General features: G+C 39.8%; 1 protein-coding gene across 7 annotated transcripts in view; it reads right to left on the bottom strand.

Annotated features, from left to right (window-relative positions):
* DENND6A (DENN domain containing 6A) overlaps nt 1-26,584 on the bottom strand; it is a 49,827-nt gene continuing 23,243 nt past the window's right edge. For 6 of the 7 annotated variants that reach the window (XM_073351477.1, XM_073351478.1, XM_073351476.1 and 3 more), the window contains 14 exons: nt 26,277-26,356; nt 24,394-24,456; nt 19,528-19,583; nt 19,028-19,150; nt 18,763-18,858; nt 11,075-11,169; nt 8,943-9,008; nt 8,778-8,842; nt 8,014-8,103; nt 7,257-7,310; nt 7,057-7,166; nt 3,620-3,722; nt 3,110-3,184; nt 1-1,943 (listed from right to left, as the gene is read on the bottom strand). In XM_073351477.1, the coding sequence (XP_073207578.1) occupies nt 1,812-1,943; nt 3,110-3,184; nt 3,620-3,722; nt 7,057-7,166; nt 7,257-7,310; nt 8,014-8,103; nt 8,778-8,842; nt 8,943-9,008; nt 11,075-11,169; nt 18,763-18,858; nt 19,028-19,150; nt 19,528-19,583; nt 24,394-24,456; nt 26,277-26,356 (1,208 nt within the window). In that variant the 3' untranslated portion in view covers nt 1-1,811. Of the gene's footprint in view, nt 1,944-3,096; nt 3,185-3,619; nt 3,723-7,056; nt 7,167-7,256; nt 7,311-8,013; nt 8,104-8,777; nt 8,843-8,942; nt 9,009-11,074; nt 11,170-18,762; nt 18,859-19,027; nt 19,151-19,527; nt 19,584-24,393; nt 24,457-26,276; nt 26,357-26,584 lie in introns of all 7 variants that reach the window. The other variant, XM_073351479.1, reaches the window with a different exon arrangement.

Genomic DNA, 26,584 nt, shown 5'->3' with positions numbered 1-26,584 from the left:
AGACTAACACGGCTGCTACTCTGAAACCTGTCATATTTAAAAGATAATTTACCAGAGTAATGGCCACTTTTCAGTTTCAGGGTTAGAAATGCTAGTCATCAGTTGTGCAAAACAAATTGCAAGTTAGAGATTAATTAATGCCATAGTGGTATAATTTAAATGACAGTCTTGATACAATTTGTTAAACTACCTTCTGATCACAAATAATTTTATATAAACTGTAAGAGTATTAAAATACATATTTTCTTAAAAATAACAATGTGACCGTTTATACCTAAAGACATTTTTAGAAAGATAGTATGAAATATTTATCATACAAAGGCATTTTTTCCATAGCAGGATTGCAATGTCACAAGACTTCTTATTCGACCCAAAGTACATAAAGCAGAATGTTTTGATAATTGTGAACCACTTGTAATTTAAGAGTATACAGTATGTACTGTATTTATTTGTACATCATGGCTTCATCTTATCCTGCTTGGAATAGATCCTCAAAGTCACTCTTTGCATGCAGAGCAAATGTGCACTTTTTATACCAGTCTTAGTTTTCTGGTTTAAAGTGATCTAGTGGCAACATATTCTTGTTGCTTAATATAGAATGAAAAATGGTTATTTATGCATATTTACTGTATGCATGTATTTTAAGTAGCTTCACTGTGCTGCAACCCCTTCTGGATATAATCTCAACAATCCATAAGATTCCTTCAGCTGAAAGTAATCTAGTCTCCTCTCTCCTGCCCCATTTCCTCCTCCTAAAAAAGAATCATTTCCTGGCAGGAGAGAGAAGCACACCATAAGATTACTACTACAAAAATCCTCAACTACAGTGGATTCTGTGCCAGCTAGCACTACTGACATCCATTACAGGATGAGCAACAGTAACATTAAACTTGGTATATTTAGTAAACAACACTGTATATTTTGTGATGAAGACTATATAGTTAAGACTGATTAATGGAAACTTAAATCCTGAATTTCAGGAGTTCAGCTTTAAAATCATTTTAATTGTTCAATGATAAAAATACAGCTAATCTGAGGTTAGCATTAAGGCCTGTGAAGACAATCACCCATTATCTCACTTAAATGGACAAAGTTAAAGGAAAATATACCAGTTTCCTCTTTCTTAGGATACATTTAACAGATGCCTTCTTTTCTGTGCAGAGACAGATGTAATATAATAATTGAAAAAAAGAGTAAAAAAATAAAACAAGATTAATGGCCAATTTAATGCTTTCACTTGTCTCTGCTAATAGCAGTTCTATAAATCATAAAATTGAAAACAATGATTTACCAACAAAATTCCTCAACTATTATGTACTTCATCCAAGTCAAAAACTAACTGCCAGGCTATTGTAACATCAGATGAAAAATATCTAAAGAAAGAAGGCATTAAAAGCAATTAGATATTACCTTAAATGGGACAGTCTCTTTACAAAGCCAAGGTGAACGTTGCTTCCCCCTGAGTTAACAGGAATGTGCACAGCAGCACCAATTTAAAAAAACATTCTGCAATGCCAGCATTGCATTGTGGTCCTGCATGTTTCATAATTTCACATACCCACAGGTTTTTCATAAGAGCACTTGGTTTTAAACATAATGAACACAAATTCTTTAGTGCCATCAGGATTTAAGTGGAACCCTGTAGGTTTCTATTTTAAAAGAAAAGCTAAAAATTGTTTTTCCACTATTACTACTGTCAATTACAGGTGTTAATATACCATTCACAGCTCCATTCCATTGATCTCTGCCAGACTCTTCTGTGAAGCTTTGAAATATGTTGTGTGTTTGTGACATAAAAATCCTAATAGAAATCATGTTGTACCAGTTTTGAGCAGAATATCCTGTAAATCATCTGGAAGTGCTAGTATAATTGCATCAATGTGCATCTGTAGCTTTTCCATAGTGTCAGGTTTCATGGGTAGATGTTCTCTGTCAGCCTGGAACTACAGGAGGCACAATTAAACACTTTTTTCAATAAAAAACCTGCAAGTGAATTTAATGTTCATAAAAGAAATCAGACTCATGGATCTGAAGTCCTCCATCTAATGAACAGGTACGTTGACAGTGGGAATGCAAGCTTCCCCTCATACCACCAGCTTATTTCAACCTTGATTTGGACAGACTTCAAGGAATCAAGGGAAGTTTGGTTTCTGGGTTCATTTAGGACTCAGTCTTGCTCCTATTGGAGTCAATGGCAAAACACCCTTTGGCTTCAATGGGAGCAGGACTGAGCCCTTAATTTTTGGCATCTCTACTTAGATTGCCAACATCAGTAAGTCTAACTGGGTGCTTTGTCCCTCAAGGTATTGAGGGTCTGAGGCTAGCCAACCCTGATTACTGAATGAGCCACAAACGAGATCAGGTGATTTTCCTACAAAGAGCAGCAGGAAGCCCAGGCCACTGCAGGGCATGAGAAAAGCTCCTGCTGGAAAGATGCTGACATCAGGAGAGTTTGGAGGCTAGAGACCAGTGAGTCGGAGGCTCCAATGGGAAACCCCTAATTGGGTATGGGCTTAGAGATCAGAGCCAGAAGGCTGAGCTCCAGCTTGGAAGAGATGGGACAACATATTCGGACAGAAGAAGAGCTCTGGCTGTGACAGAAGATGCCAGAGCTAAGTATTAACTTTTGGGTTGTCCTGATGGACTTTATTTTGGGACCCTGAGGATTGTTTTGAAATGTTTCTGTTATTAAACCAGCACTAGGCAGGGGTGGTGTAAACCCAGAGAAAAGCCTGTGTGCAGTTATTTCAGGGTCCCTGAAGAGAGGGAAACAGAGGCGAGGCCCTGGAGAGCAACCTCTGGCCATGAGTGGGACACTTAGGAAGCCGTGGGTCCTGTTAAAGTGAGTTTTGAGCTGTCAGCTAGGCAGAGGACTGAAACAATCAATTAAACCATCTGAGTTCTGTTCACCCACCAGCCTTTTGGTTACTGCTGAACTGGGCCATCCACATTTGAATCAGTGACCTGGATGATCACCATCAATTTTCTGAGCTATCAAAATCTTGTGAGGAACATACAGTTCAATTTGAAGTAGATGTAAAACACACAAACACACTCACGCTATAATATGAAATGACAAATTTCATCTGTACTTACTATAGTTACATACCAGTTTATTCTTTAGCTTTAAGACAAGATCCACTGTTTCTACTTCAGTATGTTTCTGACTCCAGAGAAGCAAGTCCTTTCAGATAAAAATTCATAATTCTGAAATATTTACATATATAAACACACAGTACTTTCAACAATACCATTAATTTACTTTTGAAAAACTTCTATTATATTTAGAACATTACTGCAATATACTACTTCTCACTATTTATGCATTTGTCATCTTAGAGAAACACAGGCTGGTCAATTTCATTTTCCAGCTCTCCAGCATTAGCACACACTTTAGGTTCCAAATGCTGCAGAGATTTTTTATTTTTTTCAAGTGTTTCAAACTGGAATTTAACTTTTGTTTTTGTTTTTAGTTGAAATAAAAGGTTCTGACAAGTGTCTCAATCTTTTTAAAGATTACAGTTGACAGGTGGTGAACACTTCTGAAACATGGAGCAAAGTTTTGATATAAAAAAAAATTTTATAAATCACTAAAAGCAAAAAATCGTACTTTTCTTACCTCATTACAGAGCGCTTCTAAATGGAGGACCTCCAACTTCTGTGTCATTTCCTTCCACCGGGTCCTGAACCAGCCATTGAAGTTTGGAGATTTCAAGAAGTGTCTTTAATAAAAGAGTGCAAACAAATTTATATTTTAAATTGCATTCTCAATTCAATTCTTTCATTTTCCCCCACCATCAAGTCTCTTACACAACTTCACAAGATTGTACAGTAGTTTTGTTGTGGGGACGAGGAGGAGGATATAAATATCAATTAGGAGGTTTTCATCTTTCAGAAAAATTATTGATTCTGCTTGCGAAGGAAAGTTATGTAGTGGAACACTGATTAAAAAGCGTCACTACAGGTTTCTGTGTCCCTTCAAAAAAAACACCAAGAAGCCTTATGCTCTGAAGTCCTTATGAAGTCTTCAGGCACAAAGATGCTTATATTTAAAGGACTTGTCGTTTTATTTGAAATGTTGATTATCGAAAACAATTTGATGTCCCCTGCCATTGTGCTTTGGCTAACAGTTTCCATTCTAATGAAAAGAAAGGTGATTGAGAACTAAAGGGTTTAATTAGGATTATTGTTCTTGCTAGTTCTTAATGAGTTTAGGGGTTAATATAACAGCTTCTTTGACCTTGGGATTCTTACTTCACATATGGATAGGTATAGGAGTACTGTATAGCCATCTATTCCTGTTTATACAGATTATTCTTAATGATTTATATTATATTACCCAAAGGCCATCATCAGGACGACAGCCTGATTATGCTGGGTGCTGTGCAAACATATGTTAGAGAGAAAACCTGTCCTGGAGGACCTCCCATCCAAAAGATAGAAAAATGGAGATATAACATACAAGGAAAATAAACATGGAGAAGGGTTAATACATTTTGGTTAGTTCCTTTTTTAAAAAAATTAGGGTAAAGGTACAGTGAGGACTGGCCACGTCTAAATGTGCGGGAGTAGGAAAAACAGACAAAGTGAGGGGCACCGGCCACGGCTCATCTGCCTATCCATGATCAGCAAGCAGGGTTTTGGAGGCATCACAGCAGAGGTGAGTGTTAAAGGGGCATGTGAAAGAAGATAAAGGTACTAGCTGTAATGATTATAGTAGGGATTTTAAAAAAAAATGTATAAGGGGTGGTGTGACAAAGATGCTTAAGGAAAAAGTTGTCAGATGGGCAGTAAAAGCTAAGAATTTCGGCAGTGCGAAGGCAGGGGTTTGGCTTATGAATGGGTCGTAAACATTTTCCATTTTTATGTATTCATCCTCTATCATATCCCCCCTTAGTCGTCTCTTTTCCAAGCTGAAAAATCCCAGTATTAATCTCTCCTCATATGGCAACCGTTCCATACCCCTAATCATTTTTGTTGCCCGTTTCTGAATCTTTTCAAAATTCCAATATATCTTTTTTTGAGATTGGGCGACCACATCTGCACACAGCATTCAAGATGTGGGCATACCATGGATTTATATAGAGGCAATAGGATATTTTCTGTCTTATTATCTATTCCTTTCTTAATGATTCCTAACATTCTGTTCACTTTTTTGACTGCTGCTGCACACTGAGTGGATGTTTTCAGAGAACTATCCACAATGACTCCAAGATCTCTTTCTTGAGTGGTAACAGCTAATTTAGACCTCATCATTGTATATGTATAGTTGGGATTACGTTTTCCAACGTGCATTACTTTGCATTTATCAGCACTGAATTTCATCTGCCATTTTGTTGCCAAGTCACCAAGTTTTGTGAGATCCTTTTATAGCTCTTCACAGTCTGCTTCGGACTTTACTGTCTTGAGTAGTTTTGTACCATTTGCAAATTTTGCCACCTCACTGTTTACCCCTTTTTCCAGATCATTTATGAATATGTTGAAGAGAACTGGTCCCAGATCAAACCCCTGGGGGACACCACTATTTACCTCTCTCCATTCTGAAAACTAACCATTTATTCCTATCCATTGTTTCCTATCTTTTAACCAGTTACCAATCCATGAGAGGACCTTCCTTCTTTCCCCATGACAGCTTACTTTGCTTAAGAGCCTTTGGTGAGGGACCTTGTCAAAGGCTTTCTGAAAATCCAAGTACGCTTATCCACTGGATCCCCCTGTAGTATCAAAGCACTTATGATGTAAAAAAGATGGAGTGAAAGAGGTGCTTTACCGAGCACCTCTTGCTGGCCATTCCATCAGGAAAACTGTACATCTTAACCTCCCATTTGAGAAGGTACTACAATTGCAGCCAAATTGATGGAAGAGATGTTCTGTGTACAAAATACATCCAGAATAAAAGACTGACCAGCATGAAACTACGAGATCCCACATTCAGCTATTTAGAGCTCCCTACTGAAAAGCATTTCTTCCCATTTATCTAGTAATTTTTTAAATACTAGAATATAGTGCTCTATAACACTTTGCACTGTCATATGAAAACCATTAACAGGTGTCATAAACATACAACTAAGGGTAGCATAAAATCCCTCCTTTACCTGTAAAGGGTTAAGAAGCTCAGATAACCTGGTTGGCACCTGACCAAAGAGGAGAAGATACTTTCAAATCTGTGGGGGGAAGGTTTTTGTTTTGTGTTTCTTTGTGTTCTCTCTGGGTCAACAAGGAATCAGGACAGGGAAAATACATTTCCTAAAGCCATACCCGAACTAAGCATTTAAGATTACAAATTGTAAGTAATAGGAAGGAAATGTGTTAGATTATCTTTTGTTTTAGCTTGTGAATTTTCCCTGTGCTAAGAGGGAGGTTTATCCCTGTTTTCTGTAACTTTGAAGTTTTGCCTAGATGGGAATCCTCTATGTTTTAAATCTTATTACCCTGTAGAATTACCTTCCATCCTGATTTTACAGAGGTGTTTATTATAAAGAAAAAAAGGAAAAGAAAGTTCTGTTTAAGAATCTGATTGGTTTTTAGTGTCCTAAAAACCCAAGGGTCTGGTCTGTGCTCACCTTGTTTACCTATCTGGTTGGTAGATTCTCAAGCCTCCTCAGGAAAGGGGGTGAAGGGGCTTGGGGGAATATTTTGGGGAAATAGGAACTCCAGGTGGTCCTTTTCCTGAATCTTTGTCTAACTAACTTGGTGGTGGCAGCATACTCATCCAAGGACAGGGAAGGATTTGTGCCTTGGGGAAGTTTTTAACCTAAGCTAGTAGAAATAAACTTAGGGGGTCTTTCATGGAGGTCCCCACATCTGTACCCCAGAGTTCAGAGTGGGGAGGGAACCCTGACAACAGGTTACCCAGAGGGGCATATCTAAATGGATATTTAAAGTTTGCTAGACATTATGAATTTGTTTGATTAGACACGAAGAACTATGAAAATAAATCTGCATAATATTCAGTTATAACAACAATTAGATTTGCCCCCCAAATAAAAAGGGCATGTAACGTGTTATGCATCACTGTATTTACATACAAATTGGTGTCTTATTTTAAAAAGTGACCTGTAAAGTCCAATCCAGTCTCCCTTTAACCCAGAGGTGAGCTGTGGTCCTGCTTTCTCAAGTGTTTTCATAAATTCTTCTTGGCTGAATTGTCTCAACTGTGGTGGACTCTACAAAAGAAACCAAGTTTTTGGCAGCTTACAGTATGAGTTTTCTTTAGTCACAAACATTTTCAGCTCATTTGAGGATTATTTCCTTACCTTCCATGGAGATATGCTTTTTTGCAGAGGCATCAGGCTTGCCACATAACGTTCCTGAGATGGAAGAAAAATAGTTTAAGAAAAAAAATCCTGATCTTGGAGCCACTGTATTTTTAATCAATTTGCAGTAATATGCCACTTGGTTGAAACAGGCTGCCTAGAACAGTCTTCTCAGCTATCATAACAAACTATAATAATATACATTTATATAGCTCTTCTCATCACAAAGTGATCTATAAACTATGTACAGTCAACACCACTGAAATCCAGCCAGCTCTGGGATTAAAGGAGACAACTAAGCAGTTGACAGCATGTTCAACAGTGTGGGGAGAGAAAATTTATTCAAAGAATATGAAGAATTAGAGGAAGTACTCAAAGTAAAAAGAGCTATGGAATCATTAGTGTCCATTCAGAACAGACAGGATCTCTACTGCTGAGGTCTCATCTGAAAGACTACCTCACAGTATCTGCCTTTACAGATATACAGATAAATGTTCCCTGCTGGGATCTGAACCTTTGGTTTCAGGGAGTTTAAAATGCTTCAAATCTGATGCTTAGACTACTAAACCGTCATCATCTTCCTAGTGCACCTGAGAAAATTTAAAACTGCAGGACCAACTATATGTTTAAAAAATAAAGTCACAAAAGTAGTCCTGAAACTCTAGTTATTTGAAAGAAATTATGACAATAGCTTTTACAATGAAAACATATTTTTATCATAGGTGTTGGCCAACAAATATTACATATGTCATCTTACTAATGGAATGATGAAGCTTTGTGTCAGTTCCAAGAAATAACGTCTAAGAATTACACTTTGGGCTTCTGCGGGACGTTTCTGTTGTACACCCTGTAAGAAGCAACCACAGTAATAATCTATTATTCCAACATAAATCACTCAAAAATTAGGAGACACACCAAAGACCAGGTTCACACTCCACTGATGTACACCTATTTAAAAGACTTAATGCATTGCTGTAGAGAAATCACTAACACTATCAATTGTGTTGAATTTTAATAATCTTAATATAGATCACAGTGATTTCTGTTTCTTTTTATGTTTTTTAAATGGTCTCTATATTTCAAATTCATCTAGGAAAAGAAACCGAAACATTAGGAGAAAAAAATATTCCGAGAATAACCTTAAACCAGGCAAAGCTAGGAAATTTTGAGTTGAGAAAACTCACAAGAGATTTCTCGGCCAAACAGGTTTGGAAAAGCATGGACAGACATTGATTAATCAACTCTCTGGATTCTTACCCTAATTTTTTTAAATTCCACCATTCAATTTTTATTTTTATTTTTTTAAAAGCACATGACTACAGCTGCTGACAGGAAGACAAACGCTCCCAGAAGACAATGTTTGAATCAGCTCAGGCAGGGAAAAGACATAAGTGTCAAAGTTCATATTTTCAGAGTTTCTTGTTTTAGTCTCTGTGAATTCTGTCTACATACTTGACAACCTTGAAGAAAAAGATCTACCAGCATACAAAATAGTTTCAATAAACAGATCTGCAAGTTTACCTTTTGTAACTGTTTTATAATTTCTTCATCTCTGTTCAAGTATGGCTTGTAAGATGTATAAACACCTGGAAGAAAAAAAGAATACAGCCAAAAAACAACTAGGGTATGCATTTTTAGTAAAGAAAATTGTAAGGATTATGTTTTTATGATGATCAAGCTTATTACCAGGTTTAGAATCCAAAGTCTTTAGGTTCTTCAGCTTTTTCACTTTTACTTGTTTTGGAACTTCACCTGCCAAAATATTTTAAAACATCACCACCTTAAAAATCTTTTCTTTGGGTGCATGCACCACAATTAATACATTGTACAATACAAAATGACACATGTATTTACAAATCCTTATTTTTATTTAGTACATTGCCTGATGACACATAAGATATCAGGTAGGTAAGCATCCCAACTAAAATATATACATGAAAATGTAATAGATAAACTAAGTCTTGCAGACTTTCCATTGAACAAAAGTGCATTAAAATAAAAAATATTAAAAATCCTCTATATTGGAGAAAATTAGAAACGGTAGCCATTTGATTCAGAATGATACACGTGGTTAAAAAAATTATTACCCCTATAGCAAGAGGATTGCGTTCTCCATTCATCTCCCTTTGATTCCTATAGGGTGCATACCTTCAGTAATAGTGCTTCACAATTTGGTCGATATAGTATTTAGGGTTGTCAACTGTACAGAAATATTATTAGGGAGAGATCCAAGGCCAGTCCATCCTCCCTAGGCGACCACTACTATTTTGTGGAAGATGTTCTCTCCCTTTCTCCTCCACACCGTGTTGGTGCTCCACGCATAGCACGTAGCAGCCTAGTGCTGCTCTGTAGAACCAAAAAATAAAGTCTGACAATGTTGCTATTAGGTTTCGGAGCTTGACACTAGATTTCTAAATGGGCCAGCTAGTGCAGTACTGTAAGTTATATATGGACACTCTTCACAGACTAACTCTTTTTCTGGGCAAAGACAGGGGAAAGTTGAAGTTTTAAAAAAAAAGTTAGGGGCAGCTGTTTCTCAGGAACTGCTTGATCAAATGATTACACATCTACACCACCAATTGTATACCTGGTCCCTGATATGATATACTAGTTTTCAAGCTAATCTGACTGTGCACATGGATTTTGAAGAGGTCTGAAAATTTGACTTTAAACAAATCTTTTTGCTACTTTCACTATGAGGTGTCTATTCATGGCCATAGGATACTTTAAAACTCTCTATCAAAGTAATCTTTCCTCTCTCATTTCAAAAAACTTCCCTAGTTCTGGGGAAGACAGTTCCTAGGCCAATAATGACAGTTATACTCCAGAAGGTGGAATACTATGAAATATTTTTCCATGAAAAATGGATTTCATGCTGAAATACTCTGCCTGAAGTTATTCCTGCATTCTTGGCCCAGAACAAAGTAACGTATCAGAGCAAAGGAGGACTGAGTTCAGATACTTAATATCACAATCACACACACAGAGCACTTTATGATCTTATTACTGGTTGGCTGAAAATTTCTTTGTTATCCAAAAGGTAAGTGGACAGAAATTTCCATTTGTATAAAAAGAGTCATACAATTTTAAGTACTATAATGACTTAAAGAGCATATTACAAAAATCTAAGTAGTTTAAAAAAAATCACATCAGCAAATGCATCTTTTCCTAAAACAGTGGCACCATCAGCTAGTTTTATGCAGGTAGTATTCTGTGCACTTTTTAAATGACTGTTATTCTTCGGGGTTGTCCACATAGAACATTAGCATGCAGTAAACCCAGCTGTGACTACAGCACACTAGCCTGCTCAGCAGTTATGCTCTGTGTGGACACTGCTACAGTGCTTTACTGGTTTTGCCGTATGCGTCGAGGTACTCCTGTTTGAAATAGACAAGCTCTTACTGCGTTCTACTGATTCTAAAAGAAATCAACATCAGAAATTTCATGAGTGACACATTAGCAAAAGTTTAATTTCTTGGCAGAAATATGAAAACAGACTGAGTTTTTAAAGATAAAAACACAGACGCTAATAAGTATCATTACCTCCTACCTTGAAGACAGAAAAATAGAATGCTAGATGGACTTTACATTAAGTACCAGCCCTCCAATATTTTCGAGAGTTTGAGTTCATTTAACATCCTTAAATTTCATGAGAAACATGGTTAACACTGTTTTGCATAATAAACTCAATTCTGGAAACTGGCTCACAAAGCATTTAGATTGTTTATTAGAGTTCAAGACTTCACTAAAGGAAAAAATGAAAAGTCAATATTTTTTACACTTTGAAGCAGAGTTCTGTTGTAGAGCTTATGTTTTACCTGGAAGTTTAATCTCTCCTATTCGGACAATGTGTGGCCAGTGCTGGAGTGTTTTTGCAAAAAAAGGGTTTGTCACTCCTAAAATGACAGAGGGCCTAGAAAAAGAAGAAATTCTTCAATCAAGGGAGCAACAGTTTTTGCCACTGAAATTTAGATATCAAATATTATTCTAACTTGAACTTATTCTTAAGAGTGAGAAATTAATACCAACACAAAGAAATAATTAACCACATGAAAAACTTAATTTTTTTAAACAGCATTTCCCGAAGTCTCAGCTTTCAGAGGACTGCAGAACAGACACATCATAAGCTATGTATACACTAGTGATGTAATTTCCCTGCAAACATACATGTACTTGTGCTAGCTTGAGTATGTGTACGCAAGCATGGGACTCACCCCCACCAGCTTATAGTGTAGATGTAGGATAATTATGAAATTAAAGAATTAACGTTACCTTAAGTTTGGTTAAGGAAATATATGTTATATATATTTGTAAAGAAAGGCCCAGACTAGCAAGTAGAAGGAAGGCCTTGAAAATAACGAGTGATAGAGGAATGAAGTAGGGAGAATGTCTGGTTCAAATCATTAATGAAATAAGGGGAAATTTCTAAAAAGAAGGCCTCTGACTGGTACAGGTGACTGCAGATGTCTTAAAATGAGCCAACATGGCCCTTCCCCAACCCACACTCCAACATTAAAACCTACGTGAACCCAGATGCAATGGGAAAACTGTTGAACAGCATGAAGGAGTCGAGGAAAGGCTTTAGGACAGAGGTCCCCAGAGCGTGGGGAGTGCCCCTGTAGAGAGGCAATGAGGGACTGCCACCCAACCCTCCCCGCCCCCAGCTCTGCTCCCGTCCCACCCCAGCCATATCCCCAGCTCCTCCCATCCCCTCACCTGGCCCTGTCTCCAGCCTTGGTGTGGCTCCACACCCAGCTGGGGGCCCAGCACCAACCCCCACCATGGCCCAGCTGCAACTCCACTCCCGGCCCTGCACCAGCCCCCAGCCTTGGCCAATGGCCGTGGCTCCATTCCCGAACCGGGGCCGAGACTGGAGCAAGGCTAAAAGTGGAGGTGCACCTGGCCACAGGCCTGGCTCCCAGCCCCCATGTAGGGAACCAGGGTGGCTCCCCTCCAAACCAGAGGGTAAAGAGCCACCCTCTGAGCCTGAGTGGGCGGGGCGAGGCCAAGCTTCCACCAATCCCCGGAAGGGGAAGGGTGGGACAGGAAGTTCAAAGGGCGGGGCCCTCTGCCCAGTAAGGAGAGCACCAGAGAGGGAGACAAACACAGGCTGCTCCCTCGCGATCCTACTGCTGACTCAGGCAAAGCCCTGGGCAAGGAGGAGCCTGACCAGGGGGAAGGCCTGTGGCAACCAGGGCTGCTGGCCGCTGAATACCCAGAGGACCTGGAGGGGCCTGACTGCAGCCCGGGCCAGTGTGAGTCCGATACCAAGGGGGAGTGGGGGTGGCCCGCAGCGGAATACCCGGAGCTGCCCGCAGCAGAATACCCGGAGGAGATGGAGGGACCGGAGCGGCCCACCTGAGAGAGACCGGTTAGGAAGTAGCCCAGGGGCCCAACTACACCGTGGGGTGGGTGTGTTTGGTCAGCGGGTGCGGATTGCCCTGCTGACCCAGCGGCGGGACCTTCGCCTCCGGCCACTGTCAGGGTCCTGGGCTGGAACGCAGTGGAGTTGGGTGGGCCTGTGTTCCCCTACCCCGGCGCTCTCCTGCCTGAGGGGCGCGCTACTGACTCTGGCCAGCGCTCTCCTGCCTGAGGGGCGCGCTACTGACTCTGGCCAGCGCTCTCCTGCCTGAGGGGCGCGCTACTGACTCTGGCCAGCGCTCTCCTGCCTGAGGGGCGCGCTACTGACTCTGGCCAGCACCCCTTCCCGCTAATTCCCCAATGCCCGGGAGGTGGGGCTGAGGCCTGCCATGGAGACCATTGCTCTCCATCGCCCCTAGGGGCTCGGAGGACTGACCGACACCTGTCACACCCCACCTGTGGCTCTGCTCCCACCCCAACCTTGGGCCCAGTCCGCGGTCCCACCCCTGGCCCGAGTGGGAGGAGGAGGGGGTGCGTGGACAAGGGTAAGTGGGGGGTGCAACTCTCAAAAGTTTGAGGACGGTTGCCTTTAGGAAGAAAGGAGATTGTAAATCTTATCTGGATTAAGCCTGGAAATAAGAGTGAACTGTCTCAAATTGGTTGTTAATTGAAGTCAGTAATTGGCAATGATATCACTTGTTTGTTAAAGGGTATAAAAAGTAAACTCTTAAAGGGCTCATTGCTAATACCTGCCTGATGATGTTAGAGCCCACTAATACGGAGCTAAGCACCCCTGAGTTTAGCCAGTTTGTAAGTATCTTGATCAAATGCTTATAAATGTTTTCAGAGTAGCAGCCATGTTAGTCTATATTCGCAAAAAGAAAAGGAGTACTTGTGGCACCTTAGAGACTAACAAATTACCAGTACTGTACCAGTCAGAGGCCTTCTTTTTATAAATGTTTTGTTACTGTTGGGATGTAGTGAACTGCTTATTATTTACCTTTTTAGTCATGTTAAGAGCAATTGTATAAATTGCATTTGGCCTTTGGACTTAATAAAGGAACGTATGGTTAAATTAGTATTTGATTATTTCCCATAGCAATATTAATTTCAAATATTAATTCCAAAAGTAGACAACCTTATTTAAAGTCTATACTGTAATAAGACAGCACTCCTGCCACGTCTCACGTTGTACCAATTCTATGTTAAGTTCTCCTCAGTTGCACTGGTACAACCCTGGAATAACTATGCAAATCTATGGCATTTATCTGGATTTACATAGCTATAACAGCAGTTTGATCTTGTGTGTAGCTAAAAGACAAATGGCTACTTCAAGTTTTTACTATGACAAGCTGTTATTACTTTAAAACTTGTCAGTCCATGTCCTTTGTCAAATGACCTATTGCTCCTCCAGATGACCAGGAGTTTAAGAGGGGAGAAACTTATTAGATCTAGCTTAGTTCCCTGCTGATGTATGATTGTTTGCTATTAGAAAACACTGCTTTCTAAAACTAGACTGAAGAAGGCCCAGGTGTTGGGAGACCATTTCATAATTCAATGTATTTCACGGTTGTTAATTTTTTCCCTTTCTGTTTGCACTGTTGTTGTAGCCCTGTTGGTCCCAGTATATAAGAGAGAAGATGAGTGAGGTAATATCTTTTATCAGACCGACTTTTGTCGGTGAAAAGTTTTCAAGCTACACAGAGTTCTTCTTCACGTCTGGTAAAGGTAATTAGAGTGTCACAACTAAATACAATATGGAACAGACTGTTAAGCATAAGGAATTAACACATGAGAAAGTGGGCAACTGACTACTGCAGTCATAGGGCAAAGGTGGATTAGTGGGTTACAGATTATTGTAGTGAAACAAAACAAGTGGCTCTATTAAGTCGATTATTTTCAGTGTCTAGCCAAGTTATGAATTTAAGCTCCCAGGCTTGTCTTTTGAAGGTGTTTGTGCAGGTTTCCTTTGAGGACTAAGAGATCAGAGGTGGAGTGATCATTCTGTGATAGGATATTTTTGTCTTTTTAATCATCATTTTTCAAATGAACTCTCACAGAAAAATGGTAAGACAAAAACACCCTATCACACTTTTTACCCTGGATGCTGAAGTACAGCATGGAAACTGTATTGTCAGAATTCACCATCTTTAGAACAAGAGACTCTCAGAAATAAAGGCCTCTTCCAGTCTCTAAATTTTTTAATGAAAAAAATCAGAAGGATGCATTTCTCTCTTTTGCTGTTATTTTTAAACATGGGTCACTAAAGTTTAGACAAACACTACTTTGGATTCCATGTGACTGGTTATTCAGTTTGCAATCCATTTGCTAAAAATAAATGGACCACAAATATAGTGTCCAAGTTTGGATGCTTTTCCATTACTGTGTTTTCTGAGGATTGATTTTTTTTTTTTTTTTTTGAAAAAAAGAAAAAATTTCAGCAGAACAGGCACAAGTTGCTCATGCTTTAAAGGAACCTTGTTTGGAATATGATCAGTAAATCTAATGCAAACAATCAGTGATTAAGTTGTAATATTTCAATAAAATACATATTTTGAATATAAGTATATGATCTGGTTACCAACATTTGAATATGGATCTGAAGTGCCACAATTTGGTCTAAGAGCATTTATGAAAATTCAAGATTTCAAATCCTATTTCCCAAATTCACAAATATGACTGATACATTCACACAGGTTCACTGAGAAAAGCACAAACTTTCTTAAATTTTGTCTACACATGGAAATTTAATGGAATAGCTGTTGTGAAATAAGCTGTTATGCAATAGCTATTCCAGGATAGACCCTTGTATGGAGGCTCTATTCCAAAATTAGTCATTTTATGCAGTAATTATTTTGAAATAAAGTGACTTTTATTCCAGAATATACCATCTCCATGAGGAACTATTCTGGAATGACTATTACAGAATAATTTGTTCTGCTGTACCTATTCTTGTCAGTTTCCCCATGCAGACAAGGCCTTACTGAAGGGGAAGGCATCTTTTCTCATTCAGGATTCAACTCTTTCACCAATCAGGTACACAGACATTCCACTGACTTCAAGTATGATCCTAAATAAGAGATGACTAACATTATACCACAGGTTTCAGTTCTTTGACTCCCTCAGGGAACTGATGGGCAGGATCCCCTGGTAGAATAACAGGAGGGGGAAAGGAGTCCAGGAGAGCTGGCTGTATTTTAACGAATCCTTATTGAGGTTGCAGGAACAAACCATCCCGATGTGTAGAAATATGGCAGATGACCAGCTTGGCTTAACAGTGAAATCCTTGCTAATCTTAAACACACACACACACACACACACACACAAAAAAGAAGCTTACAAGAAGTGGAAGATTGGACAAACGACCAGGGAGGAGTACAAAAATATTACTCAGGCATGCAGGAGTGAAATCAGGAAGATCAAATAACAGAGTTGCAGCTAGCAAAAGATATTAAGAGTAACAAGAAGGGTTTCTTCAGGTATGTTAGCAACAAGAAGAAAGTCAAGGAAAGTGTGGGCCCCCTACTGAATGAGGGAAGCAACCTAGTGACAGAGGATGTGGAAAAAGCAAATGTAGTCAATGCTTTTTTTGCCTCTGTCTTCACGAACAAGGTCAGCTCCCAGGCTGCTGCACTGGGTGGCCCACCATGGGGAGGAGGTGACCTGCCCTCTTTGGAGAAAGAAGTGGTTCAGGGCTATTTAGAAAAGCTGGAAGAGCCCAAGTCCATGGGACCGGATGCACTGCATCCGAGGTTGCTAAAGGAGCTGGCGGCTGTGATTGCAGAGCCATTGGCCATTATCTTTGAAAACTCATGGCAATCGGGGGAGGTCCTGGAAGACCAGAAAAAGGCTAATGTAGTGCCCATCTTTAAGAAAAGGGAAGAAGGAAGATCTGGGGAACTACAGGCCAGTCAGCCTCACCTCAATCCCTGGAAAAATCATGGAGCAGGTCCTCAAGGAATTCATTTTGAAGCACTTGGAGAGGAAAGTGATCAGGAACAGTCAGCATGGATTCACCAAGGGCAAGTCAGGCCTGAATAACTTAACTGCCTTCTATGAGGAGATAACTGGCTCTGTGGATGAGGGGAAAGCAGTGGACGTGTTATGCCTTGACTTTAGCAAAGCTTTTGATATGGTCTCCCACAGTATCCTTGCCAGGAAGTAAAAGTAGTATTGGCTGGATGAATGAACTCTAAGGTGTATACAAAGCTGGCTAGATTGTCAGGCTTAACGGGTTGTGATCAATGGTTCCATGTCTAGTTGGCAGCCGGTATCAAACCGAGTGCCCTAAGGGTCAGTCCTGGGGCTGATTTTGTTCAATATCTTAATAATCTGGAGGATGGTGTGGACTGCACCCTCAGCAAGTTTGCAGAGGACACTAAACTGGGAGGAGAGGTAGATATGCTGGAGGGTAGGAATAGGATACAGAGGGCCCTAAACAAATTGGAGGATGGGGCCAAAAGAAATCTGACGAGGTTCAGCAAGGACAAGTGCAGAGTCCTGCACTGAGGACGGAAGAATCCCATGCACCGCTACAGACTAGGGACTGAATGGCTAGGCAGCAGTTCTGCAGAAAAGAAATTAGGGGTTACAGTGGACGAGAAGCTGGATATGAGTCAACAGTGGGCTCTTGTTGCCAAGAAGGCCAATGGCATTTTGGGATATATAAGTAGGGGCATTGCCAGCAGATTGAGGGACGTAATCGTTCCCCTCTATTCAACATTGGTGAGGCCTCATCTGGAGTACTGTGTCCAGTTTTGGGCCCCACACTACAAGAAGGATGTGGAAAAATTGGAAGGAGTCCAGCGGAGGGCCACAAAAATAATTAGGGAGCTGGAGCACATGACTTATGAGAAGAGGATGAGGGAACTGGGATTATTTAGTCTGCAGAAGAGAAGAATGAGGGGGATTTGGTAGCTGCTTTCAGCTACCTGAAAGGGGGTTCCAAAGAGGATGGATCTAGACTGTTCTTAATGGTAGCAGATGACAGAACAAGGAGTAATGGTCTCAAGTTGCAGTGGGGGAGGTTTAGGTTGGATATTAGGAAACACTTTTTCACTAGGAGGGTGGTGAAGCACTGGAATGGGTTACCTAGGGAGGTGGTGGAATCTTCTTCCTTTGAGGTTTTCAAGGTCAGGCTTGACAAAACCCTCGTTGGGATGATTTAATTGGGGATTGGCCCTGCTTTGAGCAGGGGGTTGGACTAGATGACCTCCTGAGGTCCCTTCCAACCCTGATATTCTATGATTCTTTCTCTCTCAAATAGCAGGATTAACCAAAATTAAAATAGAATCATATAAATGAAGGGATGGAAAGGACCTCGAGAGACAGAATCAAGTATACCTAAACCATCCCTGACAGGCATTTGTCTAGCCTGTTCTTAAAAACCTGCATGATGAGGATTCCACAACCTCCCTTGTAAGCCTGTTCCAGAACTTAATTACCCTTACAGTTAGGAAGTTTCTCTTAATATCTAATCTAAATCTCTCTTGCTGCAGACTAAGCCCATTATATCTTGTCCTTCCTTCAATGGACATGAAGAACAGTTGATCACCATCCTCTTTTTAACAGCCCTTAACATATCTGAAGACTGATCAGGTCCCCCCTCAGTTGTCTTTTCTCAAGACTAAGCATGCTGTTTTGTTTTACTTTTTTAACTCTTCTTCATAGGTTATGTTTTCTAAACCCTTTATCCTATTCCTTGGTCTCCTCAGGACTCTGTCCAATCTGGACATCTTTCTTTCTTAGAGAGCAGAGCCTAAAACTGAACAAAATACTTCAGCTCAGGCCCCACCACTACAGAGCTGAGTGGAACAGATAGTCCTGTTAATAAACCCAGAAGTATATCTGCCTTTTTCACAACTGCATCACCTTAACTCATATTCAATTTGTGATCCAACATAACTGCCAGATCCTTTTCAGAAGCACTAATGCCTAGCGAGTTCATTCCCCATTTTGTATAAAATAGTTAGCTATAGCCTGCTGTGTCACAACACCAAAAAGGAGAAGTTTTCTTTCCAGAATGTCCAGAATCAAAGTCTCAAAAAATTAGATTTATTCTTTTTCGGTTTCCACTTTAAGCCATGGTTGTGGTGCAAGAATGACCTGAATATCAACTTTTACACCTGTAATCAATCTTACTTACGGGGCCTGTGTACGAGTGGTATATTCTTTGAATTCACTGTCATGTATAGTGAAGTAGGGCCTAAAATCACTGCAGTACTTCAAAGGTGAAATACAACTGTGGAACAGAAATATAGAAGGTTGAATTAAGTATATACATAAAGATACAGTATTTCACTTAAATTTACACTAATAAATGTCAAATTTCTAGAGCTTCATTAGATGGTATTCAATATTCTTCTTAAATCAATAGAACTTGAATGGTAAGGATGCTCTATCATAGTTACCTAACAAGTGCTAGAACAGTTTCTGACGATTCGGAAGGTGATGGTGCCATAACAACAACTGGTTCTCCTAATAACACTAGTTCCCAAAGCATCTGAATGTGAAAGAATACTGGACAGAAACATCTGCAAACAGATATATAGAAAGAGCATATAGACACTTTCAATATACTTATCACCAAAATTCCAGTTAAAAGGACAGAACTAGATAAAGGACATTTTAAAACTATAGTAAATATTTTACCTGCTTTAAGTTATTAGAACAGTTTCCCCATAAATAAATATTCAATTATATAGACCTTGCTACTTATTGTAGTTACTTTCAACTAGTGTTAGATGTACTTTCCTTTAGTCATCTTAATGCAAAAAATGCCTTAACTATTTGCAAAGATGCTGTTAAAATTAGTTGGTTAACTAGACAGTCATGTTTTATGAAACTCTTATTGACCTGAGTGTGATTTGTGAGTATTGAATACTACTGAAAAATAAGGCCAAATTCTTACCTGAAAAGATCCACTTCATGAACAGTAGGTAAAGCAATGGAGATTTGTGTGTCTTCCTGAAAGGCAGAAAATTAACTTTTTGGTCAGTATAAAACACATAGAAGTATGGAATAAGAGTTGCCCTGAAATGTTTACAGACAGTGGGCCAAAAATGAAAAGCAGGACATGTACTAGGTCATATCCATATTCATTATTTACCTGTGCTAAGGATGAAGTAAGGATATCCATTAAGTTTGTTGCAATTGTCAGTCTTAGCCCAGGGACGATACCAAATGTTTAAGACCTTTCAGCCCAAGATTTAGGAGAAAATATAAGCCAGAGGGGGGTTTATCATATCCATGGCTTCTGTGACAAAATATGGAACTTTTAGGGGTTTGTCCCCTAAACGGGGATTTTTGAGTCAGCTCCCCAATAGCCAAATGCTGAGGAAGCTGCACTCCACCTACCCTCATCCTGAAATCAATGTGAAGAAATTCGACTTATTTAAAGGAGCCTTGCTCCAGAGCCTGCAGTTGCTTTTCAGTAGTTTCCAGGGGAAGTTTAAGATGATGGTTTTGTCTTTTAGCCTTAAATGGTTTTTCACTTGGTAACCTCTCTATGGGTCTCAGCTGTAATGGTATCAACTAAGCTGCTTGAACTAACAGCCCCCAGCCTTGAGGGTTCAACCCAGACCAGTAAGGGGTTGTGCCACCACCTGCGCAGCAACTCTGGGTGCCTTAAATGCTCCACTGCTGTGGCTCTCAGCGCCCCCGTGATGCCGACAGCCAGCATACAAGCATCCAGATCACACCCTGACTTCCACTGCCTTGTTCTTTTTGAAAAGTAACCCCACCACTCTTCCAATCCCAAATTTTCCCAAAATCCTCTGCCAATGAGACAGTCTGCTGGGACTCCCAGAATTGTGAGTTACCGTGTTACCCCTCTTAGCCTGAGCAAATGAGAGTTTTGCTACTGCTAAACTGCGTGACAATTCCCTGACACACCAGCTTGTATGTCTTGCCAGCAGGACTCTTCCTGTCCTTGCAGGTAACAATTAGTGAACAGCCATCTCCTGGAACACCCACAGAAGTAATTAAATTAATTGCTCCTTTAAAAGAGACAATACACTGCATCTCATTAATTTAACCAGGGTTTGACAAATACTCTTATTTCAATCATAACACTGACTTGTTTTATAGCAAAAATAAAACAAGTTTATTAAAAAAGAAGTCATAGGTTTAAGTCATGCCAAGTATAAGGAGTAAAGATAGCAATGGTTACAGACAGTAGTAAAAGTATGCTTTTACGAGTACATAAGAACTGCCACATTAGGTCAAACCAAAAGGTCCATCTAGCCCAGTATCCCGTCTTCCGACAGTGCCCAATGCCAGGTGCTTCATAGGGAATGAACAGAACAGGTGATCATCAAGTGATTCATCCCCTGCTGCCCAGCCTCTGGCAAACAGAGGCTAGGGACACCAACCCTGCCCATCCTGGCTAACAGCCATTGATGGACCTATCCTCCATGAACTTATCTAGTTCTTTTTTGAACCGTTATAGTCTTGGCCTTCACAACATCCTCTAGCAAAGCATTCCACAGGTTGACTGTGTAACTTAAGCAAGTGATAATCCTTGTCTAAGTATGTTTTTCACCTATATTCAGTCCCAGTCACTTCAGCTTGGAATCCCTCAAGTGATGGGTAACTCAAATGACTTTTTTGCCCCTCTTATATCAGCCCAAAGTTTATCTCTGTTTCAAGAGCCAGGAGGGCTTCTTGCTATTCTTCCCCTTCCTGTTCTTCCCATCTCCCTGCTGATTTGTATGTAAATAGAGCTTCCATATTGCTTAATTTACACTGGAGACAGGTAGATAGCTGCCTTCCCTCCTGTCTGGGAGAAAACCTGTCTCTCCCTTTGTTTGGTTACAGACTTTAAAGCACAATATCAGTTAGCATCCATAGTTCCTCATAGTGTTATACATACACCCCAGAATGATATTAATCATCAGTGTGTTACAGGCTTTCATAGAGAAGACCTTACTCACTACACTTTGTATACCGTGTTACTATATTATAAAAATCAGTTGATCAACTGCTTACCATTTGATGTTCTGACAATAAACCTTTTAAATATATTATTTGAAGAGTAAGTCCACACCAAGCTTCTCTTTCCTGCTTGCGAGTAGAGCTATGCTGTCTTCTCCCCTACTTCTTAGATTGATAGCTTTGTTTACCTTATATATAAATGTGCTTTCATTGTATCTACCTGACAACCAGGCTGGTCATACAAGCAAATACACATTTCTTTGTCTAAGGCAGACTGAGCTTATGCACTGCTTGCCAAACACATTAAGAACATAATTCTAGCACATATTTATAACACTCTGTACATGCCCCTATATACATCACACAAGAATATTAATGATCAGTGAGTTATTAGTCTTCCAGTAATATATTATATGCCACCTTTTAGGTATCTATCATGACACAGGTGTAATGAGTATGTCAGGCCTGACAGGAGATGCTGACACAGAGTAGTGAACCACCAGTGGGCCTCTGTATCATAAACCCCTCGATCAAAAAGGGGGCCGCTGGCAGGATATTTTCTGGAAGGAGTTTTCAACCCTAGAACTTGCTGCTTGGTCTAAGGGAGCCTGCACTCGGATTGCCGTCAGGACACAATTAGAGAAGGGGCGCAGAAAGAAAAGACGCTCCTGAGTTTTTAATGGAGGGGTTTAAAGTAGTAGAATTACAGATTATTTTGTTGGGAATTGAATTCACAAACTGTTAGATAAAACACTGAATATGGCTACTTGTTTATTGCAATTGCCATAAGCACCTAGAATTGAGAAAGGGTTATCTAATTTATTAATTAATAAATACCTATATTTTATATAGAGCTTATGAGCAGCAGATCGCAGAGTGCTTCACAATCTTTACAGGAGTGTTATGAGGGTAAATACAGTAAAGTAGGGAAGTATTATTAGTTCAAATTTTTACAGATAAGGAACTGAGGCACAGAGAGGCTAACTGACTTGCCCAAGGTCACACAGGAAGTCTCTGGCAGAGCAGAAAACTGAATCCAGGTCTCTCAAATCCCAGGGTAGTGCCCTAACCATTAGCCCATCCACAACAAATTCCATGATTCCTCTGTGACCTTTTACAAATTGGTGCTTACTAATCTGATTTTACCACTGTGACAAAACCACCACTCCCTTTATAAGCCACTTAAAATGAAAATAGTTTATAGGGAAAGTATCCTGACTTCTTGGTTCACGGCACTGTCACTGAGTCACAGGGTCTGGTCTATGCCCCAGCTGGTTATCAGCCTCCTAGGAGTGACTCCTTCATGTGCCGGACCCCAAGGGCCCACACAGTTCCACAGGGGCAGGCCTGTGGCCTCCAAGAGTGGGCCTTCAGCACCAGCATCCCCATCTCTCACTCAAGGCTCACTGCAGCAAATCCAGCCACACCAGAGTCTTGCAGGAGGCTTGTACTGTGTCCCTTCAGAGCATCACGTTCTCAATGAAACAGTCAGCCTTTTAAAAACAAGGTAACCATTTATTCATTACCTGGCACACAGCATCGCAAGTCCTTAGGTTAGCACAGAGAAATGCAGGTTAAAGTATAGTCCATTCTGGTTAGCCCAGAGTCCCAGCCACACTGTAGTGAACCCCTTGTTCAGGTTCTGTGTTTCTCTCAAAGTCTGACCTCCTTTGCCAGTTTCCAGGTGAGAGCCCAGACTCATTCCAGAAGCCAATCCTTTATCCCCCAACCTTACACCGCCAAGTCCTTTGTTCTTGAGCTGGGGTCTGTGCCCAGCTTCCCTGCTGAGAGTCAGGTGTCTTCTTGAATTTTTCACTGATATGGAGTTGGCCTTGGCCAGTCATTTTTTAATAACCCATTCAGGCTCCAGACAACTAGGTGACATACCTCCACCTCTCTCTCTCTAAGCCCACCCTGAGAGCAGACTTAGTCCTCCCCACCTTCAGGGGAAACTGAGGCAAACACAGGACTCACAAAAATACTACAGAAAATTCCCTTTCCATCACAGGCCCACTCTAAAATTGTTGCATAACCCATCCAGAAATGGTTTGTATAGACATTTCTCAAACTATTCAGGCAAACAATGCTTCCTGGAAACATCTCTTAAGCCACCATATCACATTTAAGTAGTATGTTCTCTCAAGTACAGCTGCCTTTTTGCTTGGCCCCAGCACCACAAAATTAAATGGCCTGTGTGGCTATGCAACCCAGAGCATGAGATGTGAAATACAGTGTCAGAAGTCGTTAAGGAAAACAGACTTGTTGAACTCCTTCAGATAGGTTTCTTCAAGGTGCAAAATATACAAGAGCATAAGAAATCAGGAGACTGCAGTGAAAGGATGGTCTGCAAAGATACTGAAAGGGACGTACTAAAGCATTCCTTTGTGCTTCTCATAGGGAACATATTACACTGTGCTCCAATATCTGCATGAACTTTCAATTTGTTATCCAGATGCAAGTCAATGTGTTCAGCCTTCAGTAACCTGGGGCCTAACTATAATCGATACTGCCTCTTTTTGTGTGACAGCATAGTACTACTGATTTTTCATCATTTATTTTAAGATTGTTTCTACATGTACCCCTTTTAGAAATCAAAAATAAATAATTTAGAATGGACAGTTCTTTAAGATCATGCTCATTAAAATCTGTACAGACAAAGAAGCCATCTCAAACTGCTTTCACTTATTCATCCAAAAAAGCAAGAAAACTGGTATGTTGGTATATCAGCATCAAAAATGCTATAATTCACACATCTAGAATACACCAAGATAGTAATAATTTAAAACCAAAAGATACATGCTCTCTTTCAGTGGTCTGTATTATAGCAATATCTGATATCTACCTGGTGTGTGAACTGTACTATGTGGGTTGTTCCAGGCTTGTCATGACATGTTGGAATCCGCACCTTAGGAGGGGGGAAAAGAAAAAAGAAGTAATTAGGTTTCCTATCCAACTAATTTACACTTAGAATACTAAGTATGGGACATTTTAGGCAGTGCTCACAGCACTGCCTATTATTAAGGTTGCCTGACATTTCCCATTACAAGACCGTTTTCAGTTGCTTATAACTGCAAATTTTAACTCTTTGGGCTGAACTTTTCCATGCAGGCTGTCTACCTCAGGCTGAACTTTTTGGAAAATAATAAATAAGACGGTTCTACTTCAAAGAGTGATACTTAACTCCCCCGACAATATTGAAAATCTAGCTAGAGACCACAGCTACAAGAACTATATTAATGTTGAAGAATCCTACACAATATTACATGACTAAACATTTTTAAAAATAAGAGTATGATTGGTTTGTGTTTGTTTTACTAGAGGCAAGCTGAAAGTTCCTTTAATAGAAAAAATCCTAATGAAAACAGAGAGCTCAGAACCTGTGGCATTTTAGAAGTTAGGAAAGAAATATCCTACATAGGTTTTACACTTCTCAGTTTAAAATGGTAGTTACCAGTGAGAATTTATCTCCCAAAACCTCAGACTTCTTTCTAAATACTGGTTGAAACCAAAACCAACTGAAAAATGTTTATGTAGTTCCTGACCTCACAACCTGCAGCTGTTAGTACTGCAACCCTAAATCATATCATATATTGGAAACCAGTGACGAGCGGAGGCTCAGGAGTGCAGACTGAAACAGAGCTAGTACTTGCCTAAGCATAGTGGGGAGAAAAAAGCCATGATGCAGCTGAAAGTGTCAGCAGCAGCCTCCCACACTTTCCAAGTAACTAAATGCTAAAAAAAATAAAGCCATTATAAAAGAGCATTCTGTTTTCTTGTATCCGAGAATTAAATATTCAGAATTTAGAAAAACAGAAGATATCCCAAAATAAGGCAGATCCAATTCTTGCCAATTAGAAGTTATAATAAAAACAGAACACTGCTTTACTAGTAAGAACAGTTCTTCCAAAATTGTCTCATGCAGATCTCCATCTTTGGGAATGCACAGGCCTCTGGCCACAAGCCTGGAACCATTTGATAACAGCAACTCTGCAGTCACAAACTCTGCATGGATGAAATCTATTCAAGGCTATGAAGGAATGTGGCTCCCAAATGCTTCAGTTCCTATCCCTATCCAACCACTGCAGTTGCTATGGTTTAGTTTAGTGTGTACTAGCTTAAGCTTTTAAAATTTATTTTTAAAAAAATTTTTGTATTCAATATTAGGGGTAGGGATAGTTTTTAAGTTGCTTAATTTCTTGGACTGCCAGGCCCCATATATCGACTGACTTGCAGATTTGTAAAATATTGAAAAACTACTAGGACAAGCCAGATTTTCCTCCAATTTCCATCAGTTTATCTCCACTGACTTGAATGGTCTTACATTCATATAGTAGAAAATTTAGCCCTAAATATTTTAAAGTTTTCTCCAATGTGCCAGTATATTTTGGCACATCAATGAAATCACTATGAAAACCTCTTGGAAAGTATATTCTGGAGGAAAGGTGCTGAAACAGCAATTAGCTAGCTGCTGAGGACTGGAAATTTTGTTTTGGAAACATTTGTTTTGAACCTCTACGTAAAATATTAGTGATTAAAATTATAAATAAAAATATATATTTATATATATATATATATATATATTTTTGTTTTTAAACATGTTTTCAAAGGGCTCCAGGACATTTACTCTGAATCCTCCCAATCTTAACTAAGAAAACAAGGCAGAACACACTGAATATATACAGTAAATGGGGGAGGGGAGAACCCGGTAAAAAGCCATACATTTACCTTCATTATAATGCCCATAATAGGCAAATTTAGTGTTTTCCCTGGGACTGGTGGTGGCCAATGATCAACATCACTACAAACTGAAAAACAGAGTCAAATAGGTAAGTATACTGTATATCTAATTTATATATCCTATACTCCTAGAAATTCAAATTACTTGTACACATACTGAACAATTTAAGTCCTAAATTAACATTTGTCCCCAACAGCATCACTCCCCTGAGACCTTTTCACTTAGTCATCTATTTTGTATGCCTCACATTCTGAAGACATCTTATTGCATACCATAGACAAGGTCAATGGTGCAT

This window comes from Lepidochelys kempii, chromosome 7 (genome assembly GCF_965140265.1).
Source record: "Lepidochelys kempii isolate rLepKem1 chromosome 7, rLepKem1.hap2, whole genome shotgun sequence".
In the NCBI taxonomy this organism is placed as follows: Eukaryota; Metazoa; Chordata; order Testudines; family Cheloniidae; genus Lepidochelys; species Lepidochelys kempii.
Note: the sequence above shows the minus strand (reverse complement) of the source record. Positions and strands in the feature narration are given on the sequence as shown.